General features: G+C 41.1%; 1 protein-coding gene across 1 annotated transcript in view; it reads left to right on the plus strand.

Moving 5' to 3' along the window:
- Window positions 1-11,145: 11,145 nt before the first annotated feature.
- Window positions 11,146-24,950, plus strand: part of SLC38A10 (solute carrier family 38 member 10) — a 94,900-nt gene continuing 81,095 nt past the window's right edge. Inside the window, exons 1-2 of the mRNA XM_032209236.1 lie at window positions 11,146-11,518; window positions 20,978-21,095. Coding sequence (XP_032065127.1) covers window positions 11,414-11,518; window positions 20,978-21,095 — 223 coding nt within the window. The 5' untranslated portion in view covers window positions 11,146-11,413. The remainder of the gene's footprint in view (window positions 11,519-20,977; window positions 21,096-24,950) is intronic.

Consider the following 24,950-nt stretch of genomic DNA (forward strand, 5'->3'; position numbering starts at 1 on the left):
GGTGGCATGACAACTTACACTGGGGCAGAAATTAAGGGGGTCATATAGGTACATTCTTCTTTCATCAGACTTAAGGCACCAATTTAAGGCCCTAAGTACCATCAAATCGCCTCTGAACAAAATTTTAAAAATTAATATCCTTCCCTGCACTCTTAACAACAGAAGCCTTTTTCCCCAAAAAGGACAGTGCATAGGATTACCACAAAATATTGGGTTTCTATGGATTATAGAAATAGAAAGAATACTGATACATAGACAAACATCTAGAAACACTTCTCCAAAGGGACGTTTTTCCCAACACTGCTGTCACCTTCCATCTGTGCAGTGTCATTTTGGTTAAGATGGCGGCACCTTGCTTGGTTGCAGCTGCTTCAGTTTCAAAAGTGTTAGGGTTTTGGAGATGAAAGAGCCATCTGGATTGAGTGGCTCTATAAGAATTGTGGCAAGAAAGCAGAATTGTAATGCTAAACTCTCTCTGTCTCTGTCTCTGTCTCTCTGTGTGTGTGTGTGTATGTCTGTGTGTATGCATTTTCTTTTGAGGGGGGCATCAGAATTTAAGTGTGTTCCAGTGTCTTCATAGTGATGAAAGAAATGTCCTTCTGGGTTCAGCTCCAAGTGGGGAAAAAGACACTGGAGACATGGAGGCTGCTTGGAAAGGTGGTTTATTGTTGGACAGGGCCACATGGCTTGAGCCCTGAACAGAAAAGGTGATCACATGCTTCAATGTTGGTGGAGAAGAAGAGAAGGGCTGAAGGAGGGGCTTGCTAGGCTTTTTATAATCTGTTCAGTCCCACCTCTCTGTTTCCTGTTCCTGTGTAAGAAATGTATTCTGATTGGTTGTCAGACTCCCATGGGGCCATGCAGGGGCTACTCTCTAGGCTGTGTTTTGAATCCAGATATGGATGAGTTCTCAGATGCCATGTGGTCAGTTGAGTAAAGGGCCAATATTATCATGCTTTCCTATAGCTGCTGGTGAAGTCTTTATTATGTAAAGTGGACTAGTTTGGCCTTCTTAATGGCCCATTAACAGTGGGGATGGGCAGGAAGCTACAGGCAATTATTCTGTCTTTTAAAACATGTTTCTTTCTTTTCATATCCAGAGAAATATTCTGCCTTTTCAATATTTCCTAGGATATTTCATTTTTCTGGGAGAGGGCTGGATGATAAACAAAACATTTCTATACATTTTGTAGTCCAACCATATTTAGATTTCAAAAACAGCAAGCTCACCACCCAAATTGCTAAATTTGCCATGAGTGTGAAAATGAGATGTGGTATGTGTGTTTGCACGCAGCCTGTTTTAGCCATCAGAGGCCCCGAGGGCTGATCCTTTGATATTTCTGGGCTGGCCCCGAGGCCTGGATTTAAGCACCCTGTGGGCCTTGACACCCCTGGTATAGGGCTCCCTATCTGAGCATGGGATTGGATTAAAAGACCTTCCAATGTTATTCTGTTAGGTGTTAGGAAATCTTATTGCCATATATAAACTTATTGCCATACATGAGCTACAAAAGCCCCACAGAAATGTTTAATTCATTAAAATAAGGAAAGGGTATTACAAAAAATAACAAACATGCCATACTCCACTGTTACTTCCCAGATACTGATTTTTCTAGGTATAAAAAAGCCCTGGAGATTTTGTTAAAAGCTCTATCTGTGAAAAAAGTGGAGGAGCAAGTTCTTTCCAGCATATCCACCAGATGAGTCTTTGTACACCTCCTTTGGATACAGATGCATTTTAAGTACTCAGTTAAAAAAAAACAAAAAACACCTGACCAGAACTTCTAACTGTGCTTCTTTTACTCATGACAATTAGCAAAGTAAACTTCTTGGGTTGTTTTATAATAATTTGATTAAACATTACAACTAGAAAAGATAAAAGATAATACAAACTACAAAAAATTAAGGAGTAAAAAGGAAAAATGAGATGGTGCAGGGTAAAAAATATATACTAAAATAAATAAATAAATAAATAAATAAATAAATAAATAAGAATATAGTAAAGAAAAATAAAATATAAAGAATGACTTCATCACTATGAACAATTTTAATAACGTATCTATTAAAATACAACAAATAATCTCTACTTCCCATATCTCATCTCTTATCTACAAATAAATCCTTAAAATCTCATTAGTGAGCAAAAATCCATTATAAGTTACCAGAGATAACAACATATTTACTTTAATATTGATCAAATAAACCAACCTTATATTCCTTCCTTTAGTTTTGAAAATCTTTAATCCCTTCAGATAATGCCTTAGAACTTGTTTTTCCCCTGCATTTTTTATTATTTTCTCAAAAACACCTTCCAAATTTTAACAGATCTCTTTATAAAACAAATATAAGAAAAGCATTGAGGTCATTCTTTTGGTTTGCCATTTGAATATACGTTTACTTATGGAGACATCAGCTGGTTTCATTTGAATATTCAGTCTGGCATGTAAAATCTTTTCTTTAAAGCTTCTTTCATCAAGTATTAAAGGAAACTCGTCCAGTGCTATCAAACTTGTTGATCCAAAGGTTCCTAATAATTGAAAAGAAGCAATTTCTGAAAATGATTTTAAAATGAGCCTTGACAAATCTTTTGTCCATAAAAAATATATTACGGTTATGAGCTTGATTGAAATCTTCTACTCCCAGCTGCTCAACTTCCAAGTCAACACAAAAAACTTCAGTTCCTGCAGTTTATTGATGAAAAGCTGTCCTGAGTACAAATGGCCAATTTCACAATTTTTCCTTTTTTTGAAGAGGCTTCACCAGCCAAGAGTTCATCTGACTACTGATCTCTACCACAATACTGTTGCCACAACTCCAAGAATGTCTAGTTCACCATGAATCCTTATCAAAAGCTGGAATAAATGTCTTGGCAGGTCAGTAAAAATGCTGATTTGTGCTACTCTACTATTTTGCAATTGAACTGCTGCATGGATCCAATGCCAGCCCTAATGACAGATGGGACATCTGCATGATTGATTCTCAAATTGTAGATACAGTGTAGTGGTTCACTACGTAAGATCATTTATCTCAATCCAGTAATTAAATGCACCAGAATAGGAAGACTATGAAGTTTTGTGGTTGTAGTCCAAAACATCATGTTGCTTATTCTTGGTGTTGATAATAAAGAACTAAATGGACTTATGTCAGCACTGCCATACCCAGTACCCTACAGAAATATAGAATTTAACACAGTGTGGAATACATTATCATGAAAATATGCTTTTAGAAACAATTTGACAGTTCTTAAGACTGTGGAGATGGGTATTATAACACATTGGTAATGTCTTCTGAGATCTCTAGAATTCAGAAGAATTTCATAATTCAGGTTCTCAAATCCTTGCGTAATTCTTTTCCTCTTCACTCAAGGAGCAGCAAAATGAATTATGTAGCTTATGCAACTATATGTAGATTTTCCTAATGTGCATAATGGTACCCATTGCAGAAGTCACATTTTCTAGATGCAGAATAGGTATAAGTCTGTCCATCTGACGAAGTGTTTATGTATACTCCATACCCCAAAGTCATTTACTGGCCAGATTCTTTAGCACAGGTGGCCTGCGGGCCAAATACAACACACAAGGCCACGCCCACACAGGCTCCGCCAAAGCAAACGACGTTGTAATACGTCGCAATCCGGCCCATGACACAATCGAGTTTGACGCCCATCCTTTAGCATAATTTGTCTTGCTAAGCATGATAGTAATGAAATAAACAAAAGATTTTAAAATTATATTTATGTAGTTACTTATCAAGTACATCTAACTTATATTAAAGTAACCTAAATATCTTTACAATCCCCAAGGCATGTCATGACTTTTGAGCACCCCTAATGTTTGGAAATTGAAAGTTGTAAAAATTGACACATCCTAATTTTAGTATAAGGGAAAAATAGAAGTGTCCTCTTGTTAGATCCCTCAAACTGAACAGAGCTTTCTGGAATTATATGTATTTTCATCATTTAGAACTTCAGGTTTAATCCTAACCATCAGTCCTGGGACAGTATCCACGGAATTTCATTTTAGCATATAATCTAATTGAGAAATCCCAGGCTACAGCCCATCTGTGATTTTATAGGGCTGCTGGCAGTAAATTAGATCCATCCCCCTCTATTGGATGTGTTGTCATTTTTATGACTTTGGGGGTTACATAAAAGGCGAATGGGGAAAACAGGAGCAAGGGAAAGTCAGGCAAGCAGTGAAAGGACTAACCCATGGTGCCAAACTCCTTTCCCAATTTTGAATGTTTAAAAATTCTGGTTAGTTTACAAAAATCACACTCAGTATCAGTCCTTGGCTGGAACACAAATCTTGTTGAAGTGTAGAACAAGAGGCAACTTCAAACAGCTGTTGGCTTGTGTCAGAAACGATAAAGTGAAATAACAGGGTGGGGTTCCTAAGTCACAGGCTGCAGCAGAGAAGAAGAATGTTTAGATTATAGGAAATTGTGTACACACATGCATACAGCACATACTGTTCATGCTTACAGACAGATTATAATAAAAATCAGGTTAGCGGTCTTTGTTCTTGTTCAGATTCCCCCCCCCCCTCCTTATACAAAATGCTTGTGATGACACAGTTCACTTTGGTGAAGGAAGCAATTTGGCACGTAGAACCACACTTGCTGTTGAAGAAAGCTGAGAAGTGGTTGGAGTTTGAATAACTCTGTAGGTATATTGCAATTGTTTGGGGAGGATCTTCAGGCTGAGATATTTATGTAGTGTTGGACAATTAATCAGTCTTCTTGTCCATTGCTCACTGAGAATTCAATGAATAAAATAACACTGCCTGTCTTTATTCACAGGGGTGTAGATGTGGCCTACAATGTGGGGCCAATCTGGCATGAGTAAAGTCAATATAGTTTAGCCATGCTGTCATTGTAAAATTAGTTAAACTATCAATAAAACAGATGAAGAAACAAATACACACATACAGTATAATGGTGATGGAAAAGCAATTGACCTGGATAGTAAAGTGAAATTGTTTAAGATAGAACTTCTTGATGCAATATTCAAAAAAGGATTAACCTTTGGTGAAATTATATAAGACTTTTTTCCCCCAAGACTGGAAAATAATTCCTAGTGTTATTTCCATTTGTCTTTCTCTTAACCCCTTATCTTCACAGGTAATTTTGAAAACATAAGAGGAAGTGATTTCAGTTTGCAAGAAGCCTGCATTGCTTATCTATACAATTCATGGGAACAATAATGCAGCATAAATTATTGCTGCTTTTTTGTTCAGCAATAGCAGGAAGATTTGGTCTTAGTTATAAATTTTTCCCATCTGCTGTTCCAGGATTCTGTCATTTGATCATGCTTACTCTTGTGGTATGCATCATGTTTTCATGACTTTAAAGCTTGTGACATGTGTAGCAACACAATGCAATATCTATTGGTGTAAATAGCAGTAGAATCAGTTCAGGAAATAAGACCATCTCTATCTGATCGTGGGATATTTTAGTAGCTAAATATAAAATCCTGATGGCTCTTCTTCAAATTAGTCTGCACAGGATGTAATCTTTCTAGAAGTTATTCTACACAAGTCAAATGAAAATGAGTTTTGCTCTATGCATTTATACAGTAAAATATATCACTTAGCATGAATTATCACTGGTGAGTAGGTAAATAGGCATATCATAGAGAAGGGTTCAATCTAGCTTTCTCCCTGATTGCTTGTTTGCTAAATGCAGGGTCTCCCTGTGGGGAGTTCAACCCCCCATAAGTGAGCATTCAAGTATGCAACCTCCCACCTGCCACCTGAAGTGGCGCACTGCAATAAAAGTGTTTCTATCTGATTGATGATTGTATAAACTTAATTAGTCTATAGATTCCTGCATACTGTGCAATAGGTATTGGGGAGCTTCAAGGATGAAAGATTTCTCCAAATGCGAAAGTTTGCCATCGTCATGTAAATAGCTTTGGGGCTAACTCAATGTTTGTGTGGCATGTATTAATTCCCCTCTTTTCACTGCTAATTAATTCCACAACCTTGAGCTCAGATCCCTAGAGTAATCCACACATGCTCCATTGTCCTTTCAATTTCTTAAAGGATCTTTGTCCAATTTTGTATGCTTCTCAAATGTCCATCTGGTAAACCTTAATAGTTTGGATAGAAAAAAGTATTTGTGCTGTACCCCAAAACTTACATCTATAGCACCAGGTGGTGATCAGGTGATCATAATTCCTACAGCCAAGACATAGCCTTCCTCCTTCTTGGGTATACTTTAGCCCTTCCTGGCTATATCCCTTGTCATGTGCTATAGGTAATCCTAGACTTACAACTATCATTGCACTTGGGGGGGGGGTTCTTAGGTTGTACGTTGTGCCAGTGGATTACATGACCATACCCAATTTTATAACCTTTTTGCAGCAGTCATTAAGCAAATGCCACAGCTATTAAGTGAACCCGTTGTACTCAATGGGTGTGTTTTGCCAGAGGCAGGAAACAAACTCTGGTTTATGGCAAGAAACATGTAAATTGCATTCATGTGACTGGGAGGCACTGCAAATGATTATAAATGTGGGCCTATTGCCAAGTGCCCAAAATGTGACCTGCATGTCATCTTTTTTTGCTTCAGAAAATGATCACTATTAACCCTATCATAATAGCATTCTTGTGATGTTCCACTCAAAGGCCAAACTACAGACATTATGGATATTCAGAGTAGTACAGTGAGAGCCCCTGAGGTGTACTAGTTAGCATGACAAAGTGAAACAGCAAAATTCAGTTCAAATATCTATGTGAATATTCATTGTGTAATGTTGTGCCAGTCACATGAGCCTACCATGGCTCATGTTATTCTAAGAACGGAGATGGGACAAATTTGGAAAGGCTGCTCTGTACTTCCTGAAGGAATGGAGCAGTGGTGGGTTTCTGCTGGTTCGCACCAGCTCTGGAGAACCAGATGGTGAAATTTACCGATCCGGTGAGAGGAGGTTAGACCGGTCGACCTGGAAGTAATTTCTGGAATGACTGCCCTGGCCCTGTGTCGCTCGCTCACTCACCCCCACCCGTCCAGAAGCCGCTCCATCGCTCGCTCCCCCTGCCCGTCCGCACTATCCTAGCCCAATTCGGTGTCAAGTCCCATACCTGGGTGTGGAGGTGGTGAATGGAGAAGCATGGAGAGGTCCAGCAGCATAATCCACCAGACAGCAGCGGCAAGCTCAGGAGTTTTCTCCTGGATTCCTCTCTGTCCTGCCTCCTCCGATTTCCCAAAGTTCTTTCCCCAACGTGTGATAGCTTTCTACTGGATTCCCCTCTGTCCTGCCTTCTCAGATCTCCCAAAGTTCTTTCCCCAATGTGTGATAGCTTTGTCTTGGATTCCCCTGTGTCTTGCCGCCTCCGATCTCCCAAAGTTCTTTCCCCAGAGTGTGATAGCTTTCTACTGGATTCCCCTCTGTCCTGCCTCCTCCGATCTCCCAAAGTTCTTTCCCCAACGTGTGATAGCTTTCTACTGGATTCCCCTCTGTCCTGCCTTCTCAGATCTCCCTAATTTCGGCCCTTAATCCTCCAGTTGTCTATTTTTGGGAGGTTTTCCCCTCTCTTCCCCCCGCTTCATAGAAGTCCCAAAAAATTTGCCACATGGCTTGGGTGGTGGTGGTCATGTGACTGAGTGTGCATGAGTGATGGCAAGTTGGCCATACCAGTTCGATCACATGACTGCCAAGCCACACCCACAAAATAGGCCACACCCACAGAATAGGTTCTAAAAAAAATTGAAACCCACCACTGGAATGGAGTCAGGGGTGGGTTGCTGCCGGTTTTACTACCGGTTCACAACCTGCGCGCATCAGGCGTGAGCATGCACTGTTCAATATAAATTGTTCTTCACACATGCACAGAACAATTTACAGTGAATTGTGCATGTGCAGTCTCTGAAATACAAAATGGCGGAGGCCCAGCAGCGGCACGGGAACCAGTTCGGGGGTGTGGCAGGCCTGGGTCACTATCAGTTCTGTGACCCAGTCCTGAATTACACTACCAGTTCAGCTGAACCGGGCCAAACAGGGAGCAACTCACCACTGAATGAAGTACAGGTAGTCCTCAACCATTCATTTAGTGACTGTTTGAAATTACAACAGCATTGAAAAAGTGATGATCGTTTTTCACATTTGCGACTGTTGCAGCATCTCTCTGGTCACATGATCAAAATTTGGATGCTTGGCAAGTGGTTCATATTTATGATGGTTGTCATATCCTGGAGTCATTTGATCACCTTTTGCAACCTTTCGACAAGCAACGTCAAGGGGGAAACCCAATTCACTTAACCACCATGTTACTATCTTAACTGCAGTGATTCACTTAACAACTGTGGCAAGAAAGGTCATAAAGTGGGGCAAAACTAACTTAACAACTGTCTTACTTAGCAATCATGTGACCATGGAAATGCCGTAACACTTGTAAATGTGAAAAATGTTCACTTTTCTGTGTTGATGTAATTTTGAATGGTCACTAAACTATTGTAACTCGAGGACTACCAGTATATGAAATATAAATTGATATCATATATAGATCCACTGATACCTAGATGATTGGACAATTTATTGAACTCTTATCCAGATTTTGATATTTTGGGGTTTGATTATTATCTTTTTTCTAACCAGCCCTGGGGAAAGAAGGAACCTAAGACAAGATAAGAAAGACCCATCTTTTTTTTTTCCAAAATGATTATTGTGCAATGGAATTTTTTCTCTACCACTGCATATGTTCTAGTCAGCTGCTACCAAGCTGTGGTTTCCAAGGCACATTTAACCATGTCAAGTAAAGATTTAGAAGCTGCTTTTGCACAGCATGCCAACTTTGGGCAAGATTAACTTTGTTTAAAGGGATGCGGTGGTTCAGTGGCTAAGACGCTGACCTTGTCAATCAGAAAGGACAGCAGTTCAGTGGTTCAAATCCCTAGAATGCCTGTGTAACGGAGTGAACTCCCATTACTTGTCCCAGCTTCTGCCAACCTAGCAGTTCGAAAGCATGTAAAAATGCAAGTAGAAAAATAGGAACCACCTTTGACGGGAAGGTAACAGCATTCTGCATACCTTCAGCATTTAGCCATACTGGCCACATGACCACGGAGATGTCTTCAGACAGCGCTGGCTGTTTGGCTTTGAAACGGAGATGAGCACTGTCCCCTAGAGTCGGGAATAACTTGCACATATGTGCGAGGGAAACCTCTTTCCCTTTTACCTTGTTTAAGCTATTTTTGTGGCTTTGTTTTCTTACATAAACCCAATCCAATTGGTCACCCTTTACCATGTGAAACAATAGGCTAATTCACTACCCAGGATAAGCATGTTCTACAAATGCAACTGAAAGGTATTCACATGGATACTCTGTCTCCTTCCATGTTCAGCCTTGAAATTCACTTTCACACCTGACAGTTAATGGTGTCCTCATCAGGTGCAGGAACTGAGAAAGAAAAAGTGATGGAGTATGTCAACTAGGCAAGAGTGCTCTCGTACTACAGGTAGTCCTCAACTTACAACAGTTTGTTTATTAACAAAAATTATAACAGCAGTGAAAAAGTGACTTATAACCATTTTCACACTTACGACCGCTGCAGCGTTTCCATGGTCACGTGATTAAAATTCAGATGCTCGGCAACTAACTCATATATATGACAGTCGCAGTGTCCTGGAGTCATGTAATCACCTTTTTTTGCAACCTTTTGAGAGGCAAAGTCAATGGGGGAAGCCACTCATTTAAGAACCGTGTAACTAGCGTTTCCCCCTGAAAATAAGACAGGGTCTTATTTTCTTGAGACCCCCCCCCCCGAAATAAGCACTTGGCCTTATTTTCGGGGAGGACTTATTATTTTTGAGGTGCAGGAGGCACCTTAACATCGGCCTGTGGCCCACAGGTCAGCTGATCCAAAGGGGGCCAGAAGTTCTCTCTCTTTCTGGCACACTCTTGCCAGCCCTAGAGTCACTGGGCCTGCTGCACTTTTTGTGGTCGCCACTAAGAGAAGGGTTGCAGTAGCTAGAATTTGCAGGAGCGGCCTCCACAAGGCCGTTCCGTGTGGATGGCAGGTGCATGTGGGGCACGTGGAGCATTCCCCCCCCCGAAATGGTGGGGCCAGGCTGTGCATGTGTTTAAATATTTTTGGAGAAGGGCTTATTTTAGCACATGCACTCAAAAGCCCAATTGGGCTTATTATCTGGGGAGGTCAATAGCAGTGGTCCACTTAACAACTGTGGCAAGAAAAGTCATAAAGTCCTTCCAACAGCTGATAAGATCTCACAGGGTGGGCATCCTTCGGATACCGTCAGCCGGACAGTGTTGGCTGGCGGGCCCCCGGAGGAGAGCCTTCTCTGTGGCTGCTCCAACCCTGTGGAATCAGCTACCCCCAGGTCCGGACCTTACCCACTCTCATGGCCTTCAGGAAAGCCGTTAAAACCTGGCTGTTCCGGCAGGCCTGGGGTGTTGACCTTAAGGTCCAGCCCCAATTAGAACATATGTGTGTTGTGAATTTTAAACTATTTTTAACTTATTTTGCTTTTCTTTTTTCTTCTTTCGTTGTAAGCCACCGGGAGTCCTCCGGGATTGGGCGGCCTATAAATTTAATAAATGAATAAAGTGGGGGGGGGGACCCACTTCCACAGATGTTTCACTTAGCAAGAGAAATTTTGGACTCGATTGTGATTGTCCACAATGTCCAGGACTAGCTTGTGTAACTTTTGTTCAAGCCTTTGGTGGTCATTGAGTGCTTGTGTGTCTTTTGTTCAAGGCTTTAGTCACTTTAGTCATTAGTGGTCGTTGGGTGAGCCCTTGCTGCTTCTCTATCAGCAGCAGATGGGTTCTCCTGCCGCATTCATCTTCCATACGTGACCGTCTGATGTAGAAATTCACCGTGGCTCGAAACTAGGCGCCGTTATTCAAACCAAATTCGAGAGAAGTTCCTGCCACCTACGTGGAACCGTTCGCCTTCGCCTTGGTATTCCCCGGCGACCCACGCGGAGTGAAGTCAGTTCTCCCTACCACCGCTAGGACCAGCAGCAGCAAAGGGAAGCGCCCCTCCCTCTCCGCCGCGGCCTAGTAGGCGGCGACTGCCGGCGTCACGAGGCGTTGTTATAGCAACTTCGCTTCTCTCCCCCCCCCCTCGGCTTCAGTCCTCCGCCGCTTGTTCCAGCCGTGCCGCTCTAGGCAAGCTCCCCCTCTGTGGTTTTGCATCCCGGAAGCGCCAACAGAGCAGGGAAATGAGGAAGTGCGTGCGACGTGTGCGGTTGGAGCCGGCTTGCAGGAGGAGAGTTTGTTTTGGTGGGAGGCCGGTGCTGGCAGCGGCCCGCTGACCCCCGCCGTAGTCTGTGGCGCTCCGTGCCGGCCGTGGAGAGCCGTCCTTGCCTTCCTCCCTCTTCCCAGGCTCCCTTCCCCGTTTAAACCTGCCGGGGGCTTTCCCTCGCCTCCCTTTTTATCTTTCGGCGATGGCTTCCTTAGGTCCTTCGGGCTCCAACTGGGGCCTGATCATGAACATTGTAAACAGCATCGTAGGGGTCAGCGTGCTGACGATGCCCTTCTGTTTCCGACAGGTCAGTCTGTTTTTTGCGCGTGGGTCCCTTCCCTGGTTTAAAGGGTTAATGGCGGGAATGACAGGACCTCCTGCCTGTCCGGGTTTCCCCTCCAGCCACCTCACCCGGTCCCGGCTTCGTCGGTGTGTGTGGCAAGGTAGACTTTTCAGTAACTTCCTTACCTTTCCTGCGCATATTTGTGTTAGAAAAGTTGCTCCTAGTATATTGAATAGAATAGAATTCAATTCAATCTTTATTAGCCAAATGTGATTGGACACACAAGGAATTTGTCTTTGATGCATATGCTCTCAGGGTACATAAAAAGACAAGATACACTCGTCAAGAATCATAAGGTACAGCACTTAATGATAGTCGTAGGGTACAAATAAGCAATCAGGAAACAATATCAGTATAAATGGTAAGGATATAAGCAACAAAGTTACAGTCCTGCAGTCATAAGTGGGAAGAGATGGGTGATAGGAACCATGAAAAGACTAATAGTAATAGTAATGCAACCTTAGTGAATAGTTTGACTGTGGTGAGGGAATTATTTGTTTAGCAGAGTGATGACGTTCGTGAAAAAACTGTTCTTGTGTCTAGTTGTCTTGGTGTTCAGTGCCATAGAGTGTTGTATTCAGTTAGTGGATGGACCATGGGAAGCCCAGAGGAAGAGAAATTAACACTGCTCTTTTTATAGAATTCTTTATTGGCCAAGTGTGATTGGATACATAAGGAATTTGTCTTTGGTGCACATGCTCTCAGTGTACATAAGGAGAATAAAAATACATTCATCAAGAATAAAAACACTTAGTGATAGTCAAGGTTACTAATAAGCTATCAAATCGTACTAGGAAACAAATAGAAACAATATAAATTGAAAGATACAAGCAACATGGTTATAGTCATAAGTGAGGAGAGATAAGATACTAGGAAGGAAGAGAATAATAATAGTAATACAGTCTTAGTAAATTATTGACAGTGTTGTGGAAATTATTTGTTTGGCAGAGTGATGGCGTTCAGGAAGAAAACTGTTCTTGTGTCTAGTTGTTCTGGTGTGCAGTGCCCTATAGTGTGGTTTTGAGAGTAGAAATTGAAATTTGTGTATTAATTTTTTTGTCAGTTTAAAGATGGCGTTGGTTCTTGCCCATTTAAAAGTGGTCGTTACGGTCACCTTTTGCCCTTTTTTCTTTTATGCTAAGCTTTATGCCCTTTTATTACTTGCCTTCACTTTTAAATGTATCCCGTAACTATTAATTCTAAAGAGCCAGTTTGGTATATAGTGGTTAAGGCACCAGGTTAGAAACTCTGAGGCACAAAGCCAGCTGGCTGACCTTGGGTCAGTCTTTACCTCTCAGTCCTACGAAAGAAGCAATGACAACACACTTCATTAATTTTTGCCAAGAAAACTGCAGGGACCAAACCAGGCACTAAGCCAGGTATCAGCACTAAGTCTGAGGGACATATTTCTCCATGTGTGTCAGATGTTCTGCATATTTGCATGGTTCCAATTTTGTACATTGAAACTGACATTATTCCTTTTCTCTTGGTCAGGGATTAATTCTATTTTTGGGGCAAAAATATTTTAAGCCACTTCCAAACTGCTTAGTGTTATCTTGCATTAATGGTTATTATATAAAATATACAGGTTGAATATTCACCTTAGGAGCAGTAGAATGGCTTGCTTGTTATATTGCTCAAGGTTTGTGTTTCATCTTTTTATTCTTACTTCGTATTCTTTTTAAATCAAGTTATATTGACTGTTTTTAGAATATCTATCCTGCATTATTATAAAAAGGATAGTATGTAAAAGTAAGAGTTCTCTTGATACATGAATTCCAAGGTTTATTAATTCTTTAATGTTTCCTCTTATATCGTCTGGTCATGTTTGTTATAACCTGGTGCTTAAACACCTGCCCATCTGTGTGACTTGCCTGACAGGTACAAAAATATAAAATTTGGGATTAAGCTTTATGTTTTTATAAATTGAAAAATGACAAAGTATTTTTGTTCATCATTAAAAGTAAACATATCTATATGAGAATCATATAAATCTTTTTTTCCCTTTTTTTCCTTCCCTCTCAACATTGCCATGTATTACTTTCCTGGATGTTGAGAGGATTTCAGATTGTGGAATCCAATGTAAAGCAGATTTTAGAAACATATGTCAGGTTGTTTCATATTAAGAAATCACCTACGTGTCTTAAGTTCCAGATACATTTCTTAGGAGCCATTTTGGTGTAGTGGTTAAGGCATCAGGCTAGTAACCAGGAGACTTTGAATTGTAGTCCCACCTTACTCTACTCCCACTTTAAGATCCAAACCAGCTGGATGACCTTGTGCCAGTCTCACACTCTGTAGACCTAGGAAGAAGGCAGTGGCAAATTCCTACTGAAATCTTGCCAAGAAAACTGCAGGGATGTTTCCAGGAAGATGTCAGGATTGACTTGAAGGCACACACAAAAGATAAAGTTTGCATTACGTGGCTTTAGAGAATAAAGAGCCCTGGAATATGTTTTTTTTCAGTGATTAAGAAAAATGTACACTCTTTTTTGCTTAATATGGACTATATTATAAGTGCATCACATACACCATGGCTGGCTGGAAAATTCTTGGAGCTGAAGTCCACATATCTGAAAGTGGCTAACGTTGAGAAACACTGACATACACAGAAGTGAAGGCACCCTCTAAATGTGTTGGAATTTAATTCTGAAATTCCCAGCCATTGCAACCATTAGATATAACATTGGAGATAATAGAAGCTGTAGCCCAATACATTTCAAGGGTGTCATTTTATCATTGCTCCCCTAGGAGATAAACTTACAAAGGCCTCTAGTGGCTTTTATAAAAGATTTATTTAGTCCAGAATATTACTTTCCATTGTGTTAGCCAAATGCCAAGGAATAGTCTGTAAATAGGACATGAGGTAAATAGTTTACACCAGTGCTGCATTCTTCAATTACTATCCCATAGCATGTCATCTGGAGTTTCCAACTCTGTCACATTGTTCAATGCAAGGTTTCTCAACATATTGTGCATTACATTACATGCCATATAAATGAAGATAATAGGAAAACTCAGAATAGTTCACTATATATCTGTTGATCTAACTGACAAATCACACTCAATGTGTAGTCCTCAATGGAACTATATCTACATGAAAGGAAGTAAGCAGTGGGGTACCCCAAAGTTCCAATTTAGGCCTAGTACTCTTCAACATCCTCACAAACGATTTAGATGAGGGAATAGAAGGGGAAATAATCAAATTTGCGGACGATACTAAACTGGCAGGAATAGCCAACACCCCAGAAGATAAGCTTAAGATCCAGATGGAACTCTATAGACTTGAACTCTATAGATTTGGCTCCTATCTAACAAAATGAAATTCAATGTAAAAAAAGTACATGTTTACACTTAGGCAAGAAAAAAAACAAGCATACATGTATGGATTAGATGAAACCTGGCTCAATAGCAGCAACTGTGGGAAGGATCTTGGAGCCCTAGTGCACAATCACTTAGATATGAACGATGAATATGCGGCAGCAGCCAAAAAAGCCAAAGCAGTCCTAGGTGCATTAACAGAGGGGTAGAATCAAGACCACATGAAGTATTAGTACCACTTTATAAAGCCTTAGTAAGACCAAAGAATACTGCATCCAGTTTTGGCTACCATATTATAAAAAAGATCTAGAGACTCTGGCAAGGTGTACAAAGGAGCAACAAAGATGATTAAGGGGCTGGAGATTAAAACATACGAAGAACGGTTGCAGGAATTGGGTTTGTCTAGTCGAGTGAAAAGAAGGACTGGGATGACATAATAGCAGCGTTCCAATATTTGAGGGGCTGCCACAAAGAAGACAAAGTCAATCTATTTTCCAAAGTACCAGGAGGCAAGACAAGAAACAATGGGTGGGAACTAACCAAGGAGAGAAGCAACCTAGAACTAAAGAGAAATTTCCTAACAATGAGAACCATTAACCACTGGAATGGCTTGCCTTCAGAAATTGTGGCTGCTCCACCACTGGAGGCTTTTAAGAAAAGTCAGCCACTTGTCTGGAATGGCATAGGGCAGTGATGGCAAACCTTTTTTGGCTCGCATGCCAAAAGCGGGGGGAGCGCAGGGGGGGTCGTACATGGGTGTGCCACACCCATAATGCAATGTGCAATCCCAGCGTGCATGCACGCATGACCAGCACTCCCCCCATTTTTTGCATGCTTTTTTTGCCCTCCCCAGGCTTTATAGGAGCCTGGGAAGGCAAGAACAGCCTCCCCCGCCCCACCAAAGGCCCTCCATAGGCTTCAGGAACTTCCCTGAAGGCTCTGGAGGGCAAAAAATGGCCCTACAAGCAAACTAGAAATCAGTTCCTGAAGTTCTGGTTTGCCCGTAGGGCCTGTTTTTTGTGCTCCAGAGGCTTCAGGGAAGCTTCTGAAGCCTCCTGAGGGCTTTCGGGCAGGCGGGGGGAGGCTGTTTTCGCCCTTCCCAGGCTCCTATAAAGCCTCTGGGGCCTGGGGAGGGCAAAAAATGGCCTAAAAAACCCACTGAAGTCAGCTGGCCATCGCGCGAATGCACGCTGGCCAGCTGACAGGGCAACGCCTTGCGTGCCCTGACAAATGGCTCCGGGTACCACCTGTGGCACCTGTGCCATAGGTTCGCCATCCTGGGCATAGGGTCTTCTTAATCTTTGGATTAGAAGAGCTCTGAGAGCCCTTTGTTATTCTGTAAAGATTCTGAATTCTTCTGAGCTTTTTTTTATATATATATTTCCCAATCTAGCCCAAAACCTTGGGATTTTCTATCCAAGCTCCATCAGGTCCAACCTTGCTTTACTTTTCAAAAACAGCCAAGGTCAGATAGATGCTACTGCTTAGCTAGTTAATAATCACTACAATATAGATAACGACTATCTAGTTAATAATTCCTACTAAATATCAGCTTGTTCTGAAATGTACAGCCATGTTATTCTCTTGGCAACATTAATGAAAGTTTGCCATTCCCTTCTTCTGGGGTCTTGCTTGACTTCTCAGTCTAGTCTTAGTTACTGACTAAGTCTGCTTAGTTTTTTCAGGCTCAACCAAGGTCTGGTTCATGATTTGTGTTTATTACACAAAGACTGAACAGAGAGAAAAGAAGATCCTTGTCACATCCCACATATCAGCAATGCAAGAATGTTTTTATGTCAGACCCCCGCAATAGTTTTGTGAATTTCAATTTAAGTAAGTTATTAACTCTATCTGCAGCTTCTGCATTTTATCCTGACCCCCTGACATTACTATTTCCCCCTATCACCTAATCATGTATGTATATGATTGACCCATACTCCTCATTCTGACATTATCATTTTCATTCGGGTTAATATTCCTTGTGTATAATGGTGGTCTATTACAATTTTGTGCCACAAATATCTTATATTGTTTTTAGTCCTGATAAATATATAGTCTTACAATACAGGCTTCAAGAAAGAAGCTAAACTTGTTGACTTCATTTTTTAAGTTGCTAAGAAAATAGGTAGCCTGACATTGGTTTTTTACCAAAAAAACCTTTAAAAGATTGGAAAACAATTGTTGCAAATAGTTAAAATTGTTATTATCAGACAATTTCAACCAATCAAGATGTTAGCTGTTGGTTAGTTCCATCTTTTTCCCAACAGATGGCATTAACATGAAGCAAAGCAAAACACTTGAGTCATTTAACTAGGTCTGCTAACAGATGGCACCATGATGCAGTTATAGCTCTACATCAAGGTATTTCTTGATGGAATAGATAGTAAAAAATGAACATAGTTATTTGATCAAATTTGTACATCAAACGGCCTGCTATTGTCAGCTTTAACTTTGGGTTAATTTAGATATTTTTTTGTATTTTTTTGTATCCTTCCTTTATTATTTTTAAAAGAAGTCAAGGCAACAGACACATCCAACACTCCTTCCTCCTTCTGTTTTCCCCACAACAACAACTGTGAGCTGGATTGGGCTGAGAGACAGGGACTGGCCCAGCTGGCTTTCATGGGTAAGGTGGCCCTAGAATTCAGTGTCCCCTACTTTCTGGCCTGGTGCCTTAACCATCAAAATAAACTATTGATAAACTAAGATAGAAGATAGACTAGCGCCTGATTCCTAGATGCTTATCATCCTTGATATCTGCTGTTTGTTGAATATGGATTATATCCTGCAAACAACTGTTAGCTTAGACCATGTTTCCTTGTAAGATACCTATCTTTTGTTGGAAGAAATGTCCTTCTGGGTTCAGTGGGGAAAAAAACACTGGAAACATGGAAGCTGCTTGGAAAGATGGTTTTAATGGTGGACAGGACCACATGGTTTGAGGTCAAGTCAAGTTTTATTGTCATGTCAACAATATACAGTACAGTACACCGTGAAATGAAACAACGTTTCCCCAGGACCAAGGTGCTACATCAGACAAAACAGGACACAGAGCTACATATAGGTCTAAATCTAAGAACTTAAAGGGAGAAAAAATACACAAGCTAAAAAAAAATACAAAAGCTAAATATACAAAAAATACACAAACTGATGCAGCTGCTCAGGGTGCTCTCGATGGTCCCTCTGTAGAAGGTTGTGAGAATGTGTGGTGGAAGCTGTGCCTTCCTCTTTCCTAAGAAAGTAAAGATGCTCCTGGGCCTTCCTTGTTATGGAACCGGTGTTGAGGGACCAGGTGAGATTCTCCGCCAGGTGAACACCAAGGAATTTGGTGCTCTCTACGATCTCCACAGAGGAGCCATTGATATTCAGCGGGGAGCGGTCGTGTTGTGTCCTCCTGAAGTCAACAACCATCTCTTGTTTTGTCTACATTCAGAGATAGGTTGTTGGCTTTACACCAGTTCATTAACTTCTCCACCTCCTCTCTATATGCTGTCTCATCGTTCTTGCTGATAAGACCCACCACGGTCGTGTCATCAGCGAACTTTATGATGTGATTCGAACTGTGCATTGCTACACAGTCGTGCATCGGCAGGGAAAACAGCAGAGGATTGAGCACACAGCCCTGAGGGGCTCCAGTGCTCAGTATAGTGGTATTAGAAGTATTGTTTGCAATCCGGACTGTATGCTGTCTTCCAGTCAAAAAGTTCAGGATCCAGTTACAGAGGGAGGTGCTCAGGCCCAACAGGGTCAGCTTCCTCATCAGGTGTTGAGGAATGATATTGTTGAATGCTGAACTAAAGTCTATGAACAGCATTCGTATGTATGAGTCTTTGTTTTCTAAGTGAGTGAGGGCTAGATGGAGTGTAGTGGAGATGGTGTTGTCGGTGGAGCGATTTGAGCCGTAGGCAAACTACAGTGGATCCAATGTTATGGGCAACAGGGTCTTTATGTGCCTCATGATGAGCCTCTCGAAGCACTTCATGATGATGGGAGTAAAACCATCTTTCCAAGCAGCCTCCATGTTTCCAGTGTCTTTTTCCTCCACTTGGAGCTGAACCCAGAAGGACATTTCTTCCAACACCTTCAAGCATCCATTGATTTTATGCATTCTTTATAGGGAAAGGAGATGAAAATTTCCAGAATGATCTGAATGCTCTAGGATACCCATATCCCATTCAACTTTTGCTGTTGTCTTTCCTTAAGAAGTTCTTGCAATATAAAATTAATGCCAGTGCAATCTTACATATAATTTCAGAAAATGCTGTTATGTTTAACAGGGCTTGTTCTGCAACTACAAATGTAAACATGAAAATTAGATAATCCTAGAGAAAGTGTGTGGGGATGTTGAAAGAGTTATTGTGTAAGGTAACAGGGACATTGGAAGGGGGTTATACCTGTTGAAGTTGCAGAATATCTCTACGTGGCACTGCCTTGTTTGCTATCAACTCTTCTTCATCTTCCTGTATGCTTCCAATTCTGATATTGCTGCTGCAGCAAAGAGCCCCTCATGCCTCTGTTTTAGGCCACTGATATTAAACAAGGATATTAAACAAGGAGTCCATCTATTCACGGGCATAGTTGATTTTCCTGGGTTGGACTTAACAGGAGGTGGACTGCTGTTAGTAATTAAGTGCTTGTGGTTATAAAAAATACCACCAGTGATATGTGGTTATGCACACGAACATCTGGTCACAGATGCTTTCCAAATGTATGGCAACACTTGTTACCAGATGCTGATAATAGATGCTGTGATCTTTGCTTGGGTGAATAGTGTGGTGGAAGATGACGGTAGTAGAATGCTAATTCCTTTACAACTTTTGCCCAGTAAGATTGCATTAATGTAGCCTTTTCTATGAAGAGGTCCTATTTTACTATATCTGTGATAATCTTCATTTTGTGTGTTGGGATGGGAGGTGGGGAATGTTCCCCGGGTAGTTTCTTTAAGGAACATTTAGAAGACTTTGGTTGTTTCAATACTGGAGCTACTAACTGATGTCAATAAACCTTCCCTTGGAGAAAAAGGCTTTTACAGCCCTTTGGATTTAAAGGGTCCTTAGAATAGGTCATTGGTTTGTTATGCATACAGTTGCCAGAAGCTTCAAAAGCTGCAACTCCTTTGATTAAAACAGAACAAATAGCAGCTGTGATTAAAATGTAGCACCACTTGTTCCTGTCCAGTGTCATGCATTGTTTTCATAAATGTTCAGCCATTCAGGTTCTCCCCCCACTCTTCCCCCCCCAAACTCCTTCCACTTCCTCTGCAAATGTGTCCAGAGAGCAAACCAGCACAATGCTTTCAGGACAGGTAGCTAACAGGGTAATTTATGTTTATGCTGTAAGTGGATAGAAGAGCCAGTTTCACTTGTGCAGAGGAGTTCAAACCCCTGGATCAACAGCATGCTAACTTGTTTAACATGAATCTGGTAGTAGCTAAAGACAGATCACCATTCTGGAATAAGCCCAAAACCTGTCACAACAGCAGGGCAGGAAGGTTTTTCTCTTCCATAAATTGCTTTGGCTTCTCTTTCGTAGTAAGGAGGTATTGCAACTGAACCATTTAGTAAATAGGTGGCTGCTCTATGTCTTTGCTATAAGTGTGTGTGTGTGAGAGAGAGGGAGAGGGAGGGATGAAATTCAGCAGGTTCTGACCAGTTCTGGAGAACCGGTAGAGGACATTTTGAGTAGTTCGGAGAACCAGCAAATGCCACCTCTGGCTGGTCCCAGAGTGGGGAGGGAATGGGGATATTGCAGTATCCTTCCCCTGCCACGCCCACCAAGCCACATTCACAGAACCGGTATTAAAAGAATTTTGAATTTCACTACTGAGGGAGAGGGAGTGAAGGAAGAAAAGAGAAAGAGAAAGAAAGAAAGAAAAAGAAAGAAAGAAAGAAAGAAAAAGAAAATTCATACATCCCATTTTGGCTGGTTGTTGCTCAGAAGCAAGGGAATCACCTTTAAAGGGCCAGTGTGTCCTTGCAAATAAAAATCTGACATCTTTTAGGTAACATGGAATGGCAGTAAGAATACATAAAAGAACTGTTTTGCGGGAGGAGATGATGATGATTCGTCTAGTATTTATACTATTTCCCCTTCCTATTGTAGTGTGGCATCTTTCTGGGAGCCCTGCTGCTTATTTTCTGCTCCTGGATGACTCATCAATCCTGTATGTTCTTAGTGAAATCAGCCAATCTCAGCAAACGCAGGACTTATCCTGGACTAGGTGAGCATGCTCAACTTGAGGGTGGTTTTCTTCCCCTTTCCTAATTTACAACTTCATATTAGCATGGCTGAATTATTCCCAGTATATAAAATGTGCCCCTTCCCTATCCCACCAAATAGTTCTCTTCTCCTTTATATATAGCAAACATTCTTAGTGTACTGATTTAATTCTTCAGAGACAATTTAGAATGCTTCAATTCAGTGGATTAAAAAAGAAGGGAAGGGTCTGAACCCGTTCTTCATGTCTGCTCTACAGTGTTGGTCTTTGCTCAAACCCACCCACATCCCCTGCTCAGCATGGTGTTGAGGATGTTGGGTTCTGCCAGTAGAGACCCTAGTATGGTCTTCTTTGGAGTGTGTGCTTATGGCAGCTTAAGGGGGAGGTTAAGGGAAAACAGTGTTCCAAGTTTCAAGCAGCCAAGAACACTGAAACATCTGCAAGATTCATGTGTGTGGTTTTTTGGCAAGAACCAGCAGTCCTCTTCCTCTTAGTTTGCTGTTCTGTCTTGGCACCAGGATCACCATCTATTTTTGACCTCTCCTCTGATTCCCAAAGATTGAAGGGTGGGTGAGTGGGTGGAACGGCGGAGCAGAGCACAGCAGAGCAGATACGTGGCCAGGCCTTGAGGATTCAAACATTTCTGCTTGGTATGCATTCTCTTTGCTGGAAAACAAGTCATGATCAGGGCTGGGATATTCTCTCCCGAACTTTCTCTTAGGCGGCTGCTCCAGCAGGGCGAATGCCTTTACCCATTTAAAGTTTGCTCATTGCAGAAGGTGAAGTTTGTCCCTGGGGGTGGCAGAGGTGAAAGATTCTCATGACAGGATATGCTGTTTTCTGGCCTCCCACAGCTGTAACCCCATCATGTGTTTCCTGAGGTGCCTCTTGGGGAGTCAGAGTGGGCAATTGGCTGGTTTCTCTGCTGAAAAGAGGATTTAAAGCAGTGTGCAGTCTCCTTAGTGACTGCTGAAAGACGGCTACCCCCAGTTCCTCCGTTGCCCGAGGCTACCTCATTTAGCTGCACAGTGTAAGCATTGCAAAATATGTCCATTGGCAGCAAGGAAAAAAGAAAAAAACCAACAAGACCTGTGGTCTTGAAGGTTAAACCTTAACGGCAAAATATATGCTTAATTATAACTCTTTTTTTCTTGAGGGAGAGGAAGAGGGGGATCAAATGTAGCTCTTCCTCCTTAACACCAAATGCCCATAATCATTGATTTCCCCTTCTGTGTCACAATAAGTCTTTATACGCTTCCCCTTTTGACTGAATACATTAAGTCCTGTTTACCTTGGGTTGTCTGCCAGGAATAAGAGGTTCCCTTCACTTTCTAAAACTAAGCAGCTTAGAAACACAGAAGGGTCAGTAAATGCTTCCAAACTTTCTGGCACATAAACATTGGTGCGGAAAGAAATAGCTTCCCCCCCTCTTTTTTTTGCCTGCCTTTGCCCTGGGAGAGATGCCATCAGCCAAAGTGGGGAGAATGCCTGGGAAAAAGGCATCCTTAGCCCAAGGGAAGACTTTACTGCTAGAGTCGTCCTGATGCATCAAGGTTGAGCAACTACACACAGCAGCCTTTGTCGTTGCCTTTCTTCTACACCGGTCCAGCTGCAAGCGATCCTGGCAGAACCTAAGCTGATTCTGTGGGAGGCTTTGGCAGCTTTGAAGGATGCATGAATGGTTTACAAATTAACTTAATTTAAGCTATGTCTTCCGGAAGAACATTCAAAGCTTTGGCTACAAGAGCCAAAGCAGCCAAGAAACAATAGGAATAAACAAAACACCTCTAAACATTATTTGGAAGGGGGTGCAAGGGTGAAGGAACATTTGTTATGAGTCCAACAAATCAGTAGTGTTTGTCTGTTAGAAACTAAGAACGGTGCGCTTTATATTTATTTTTAAACCATTGTGGAGCTATGAAAGGATAATTTAAAATAACTTATCCTTTAGCGTTGCCTGTGTATTTTCTAGGCATAGATGCAGAAGTAATACCCAAAGTGTCCAACCTCAATTTATCTTTGTGACTCCAGGTTCTCCTGTATATGTGAACACCAGCATGTCCTGACTCTAAAATTATGCTGGTCTGTGAGCAGAACAAAGATTTGATTGATACTCTGGAATAGTTCTTGCAGATATAGAAATAACCTTGTACACCATCAAAATTCTGGAGATAGAGAACACCATTTGCTTAACAATTCCTCAAACACTGCCAAGTTCAAAGACAACTCCATTTCAAGAAACGGGGCTCCCTGTGTTGCAGTTCTAGTTGCTCTTCTAAATGGTACAGCAAAACTGGAATTTAACATCTTGAACAAAATTAAAAGGGTCATTTATTTAAACACAGATTTGGACCTTGCTTTATACTTTTCTCATTTTGGCTATTTGAATTTAAACAGACTGGTTAGCACCTCAGTGGAAAAAGATAGGCACACTGCTTTGGGTACATTGCCTTAAAGGTGCATGAAGTAAAACAGGCAAGGTATAAATATGTATAATATCTAACACATAGTGATACAGTTAGTCCTTAACTTACAATCACTCATTTAGTGATTGTTTGAAGTTATAACATCATTGAAAAAAGTGATATGACTATTTTTCACACAACTGTTGTAGCATCCCCATGGTTACATGATCAAAATTTGGATGCTTGGCAACTGGCATGTCTTTATGACATTTGCAGTGTCCCGGGGATCATGAGATCACACTTTGCAACCTTCTGACAAGCACAGTCATTGGGGAAACCAGATTCACTTAACAGACGTTACTACCTTAATAACTGCAATGATTCACTTAACAGCTGAGGCAAGGAAGTTTGTAAAACACTGGTCTTGCTTAGGCAATGGAAAAGTTGGGCTCACTTGTGAAGAATATCTATAATGAATATATTTTACTTTGATTGAAAGTGTTTAGATTATATGTTATAAGTAGGTGTTGGGAGATTTGGAAGGTATTTTATTTACTTTTATTTATATATGTAACTTGGGGTACAGCTGACTAGCAGTTTCAGCAGTTTTAAAAAATTACATAAAACTATTATTTACCTGGAACCAATATTAACAATGACTATAGAATTCAGCATGACTGAAATTGTTAAAAAGCAATAAAGAAGTATGAAGGCATAAAGTTACATTTGGGATAGATAAACATATTTAGTGATGAAAGCTTAGTATTTTCCTCCCCAATATATCTGACAAACTTAAACTTTGGGTGTGAACTTGATTGAAATCTATCTCCACCTGGTTATGGAGTTTCTTTGGGTACTTTGGGTCATCCCCTGGTTTTTCAGCCAGATATATATATACACTCATCACGAAATCTCCAGAACTGTAAAGCCTACAAACTTGAAATGTGGCACGCATGTTCCTGTTGGCTTCTAGGTGCTCGCTAAGAAAGGATTTTTTTTGAAATGAGCATCAGATCATCAGTATTTCTTATACAGTATTATATTAACATGTGTCGATGTTAAGGAGCTAGATATTCTACTTCCCCTCCACACGAATGGAACTCTGTTCCAACTGCCAATTGCCTTATATTAACATGCTCTGATGCTAAGGAGTTATACATTCTACACTGATTTTCAAGTTTTAAGTGTCAATGTATCAAGCCCAATTGTAACTACTCATTAATTATCAATCCCAATCACATAGTTTCATAGCAAAGCATGGGTATCCAGCTAGTGTACTATATAAGATTGTTGCTATGGAGATATAATGAGAGAGACCCTCATATATCCTAACTTGAACTTTCAGAGGAAAGGTGTGATATAAATACAATGTGTCCACAGCTGCATAAACTAAAGGACAGCCTCTTCCAACTTGATACCTTTTAAGAGGTTGGACTATAGTCCTTACCAACCA

The sequence above is a fragment of the Thamnophis elegans genome, chromosome 2, assembly GCF_009769535.1.
Source record: "Thamnophis elegans isolate rThaEle1 chromosome 2, rThaEle1.pri, whole genome shotgun sequence".
In the NCBI taxonomy this organism is placed as follows: domain Eukaryota; kingdom Metazoa; phylum Chordata; class Lepidosauria; order Squamata; family Colubridae; genus Thamnophis; species Thamnophis elegans.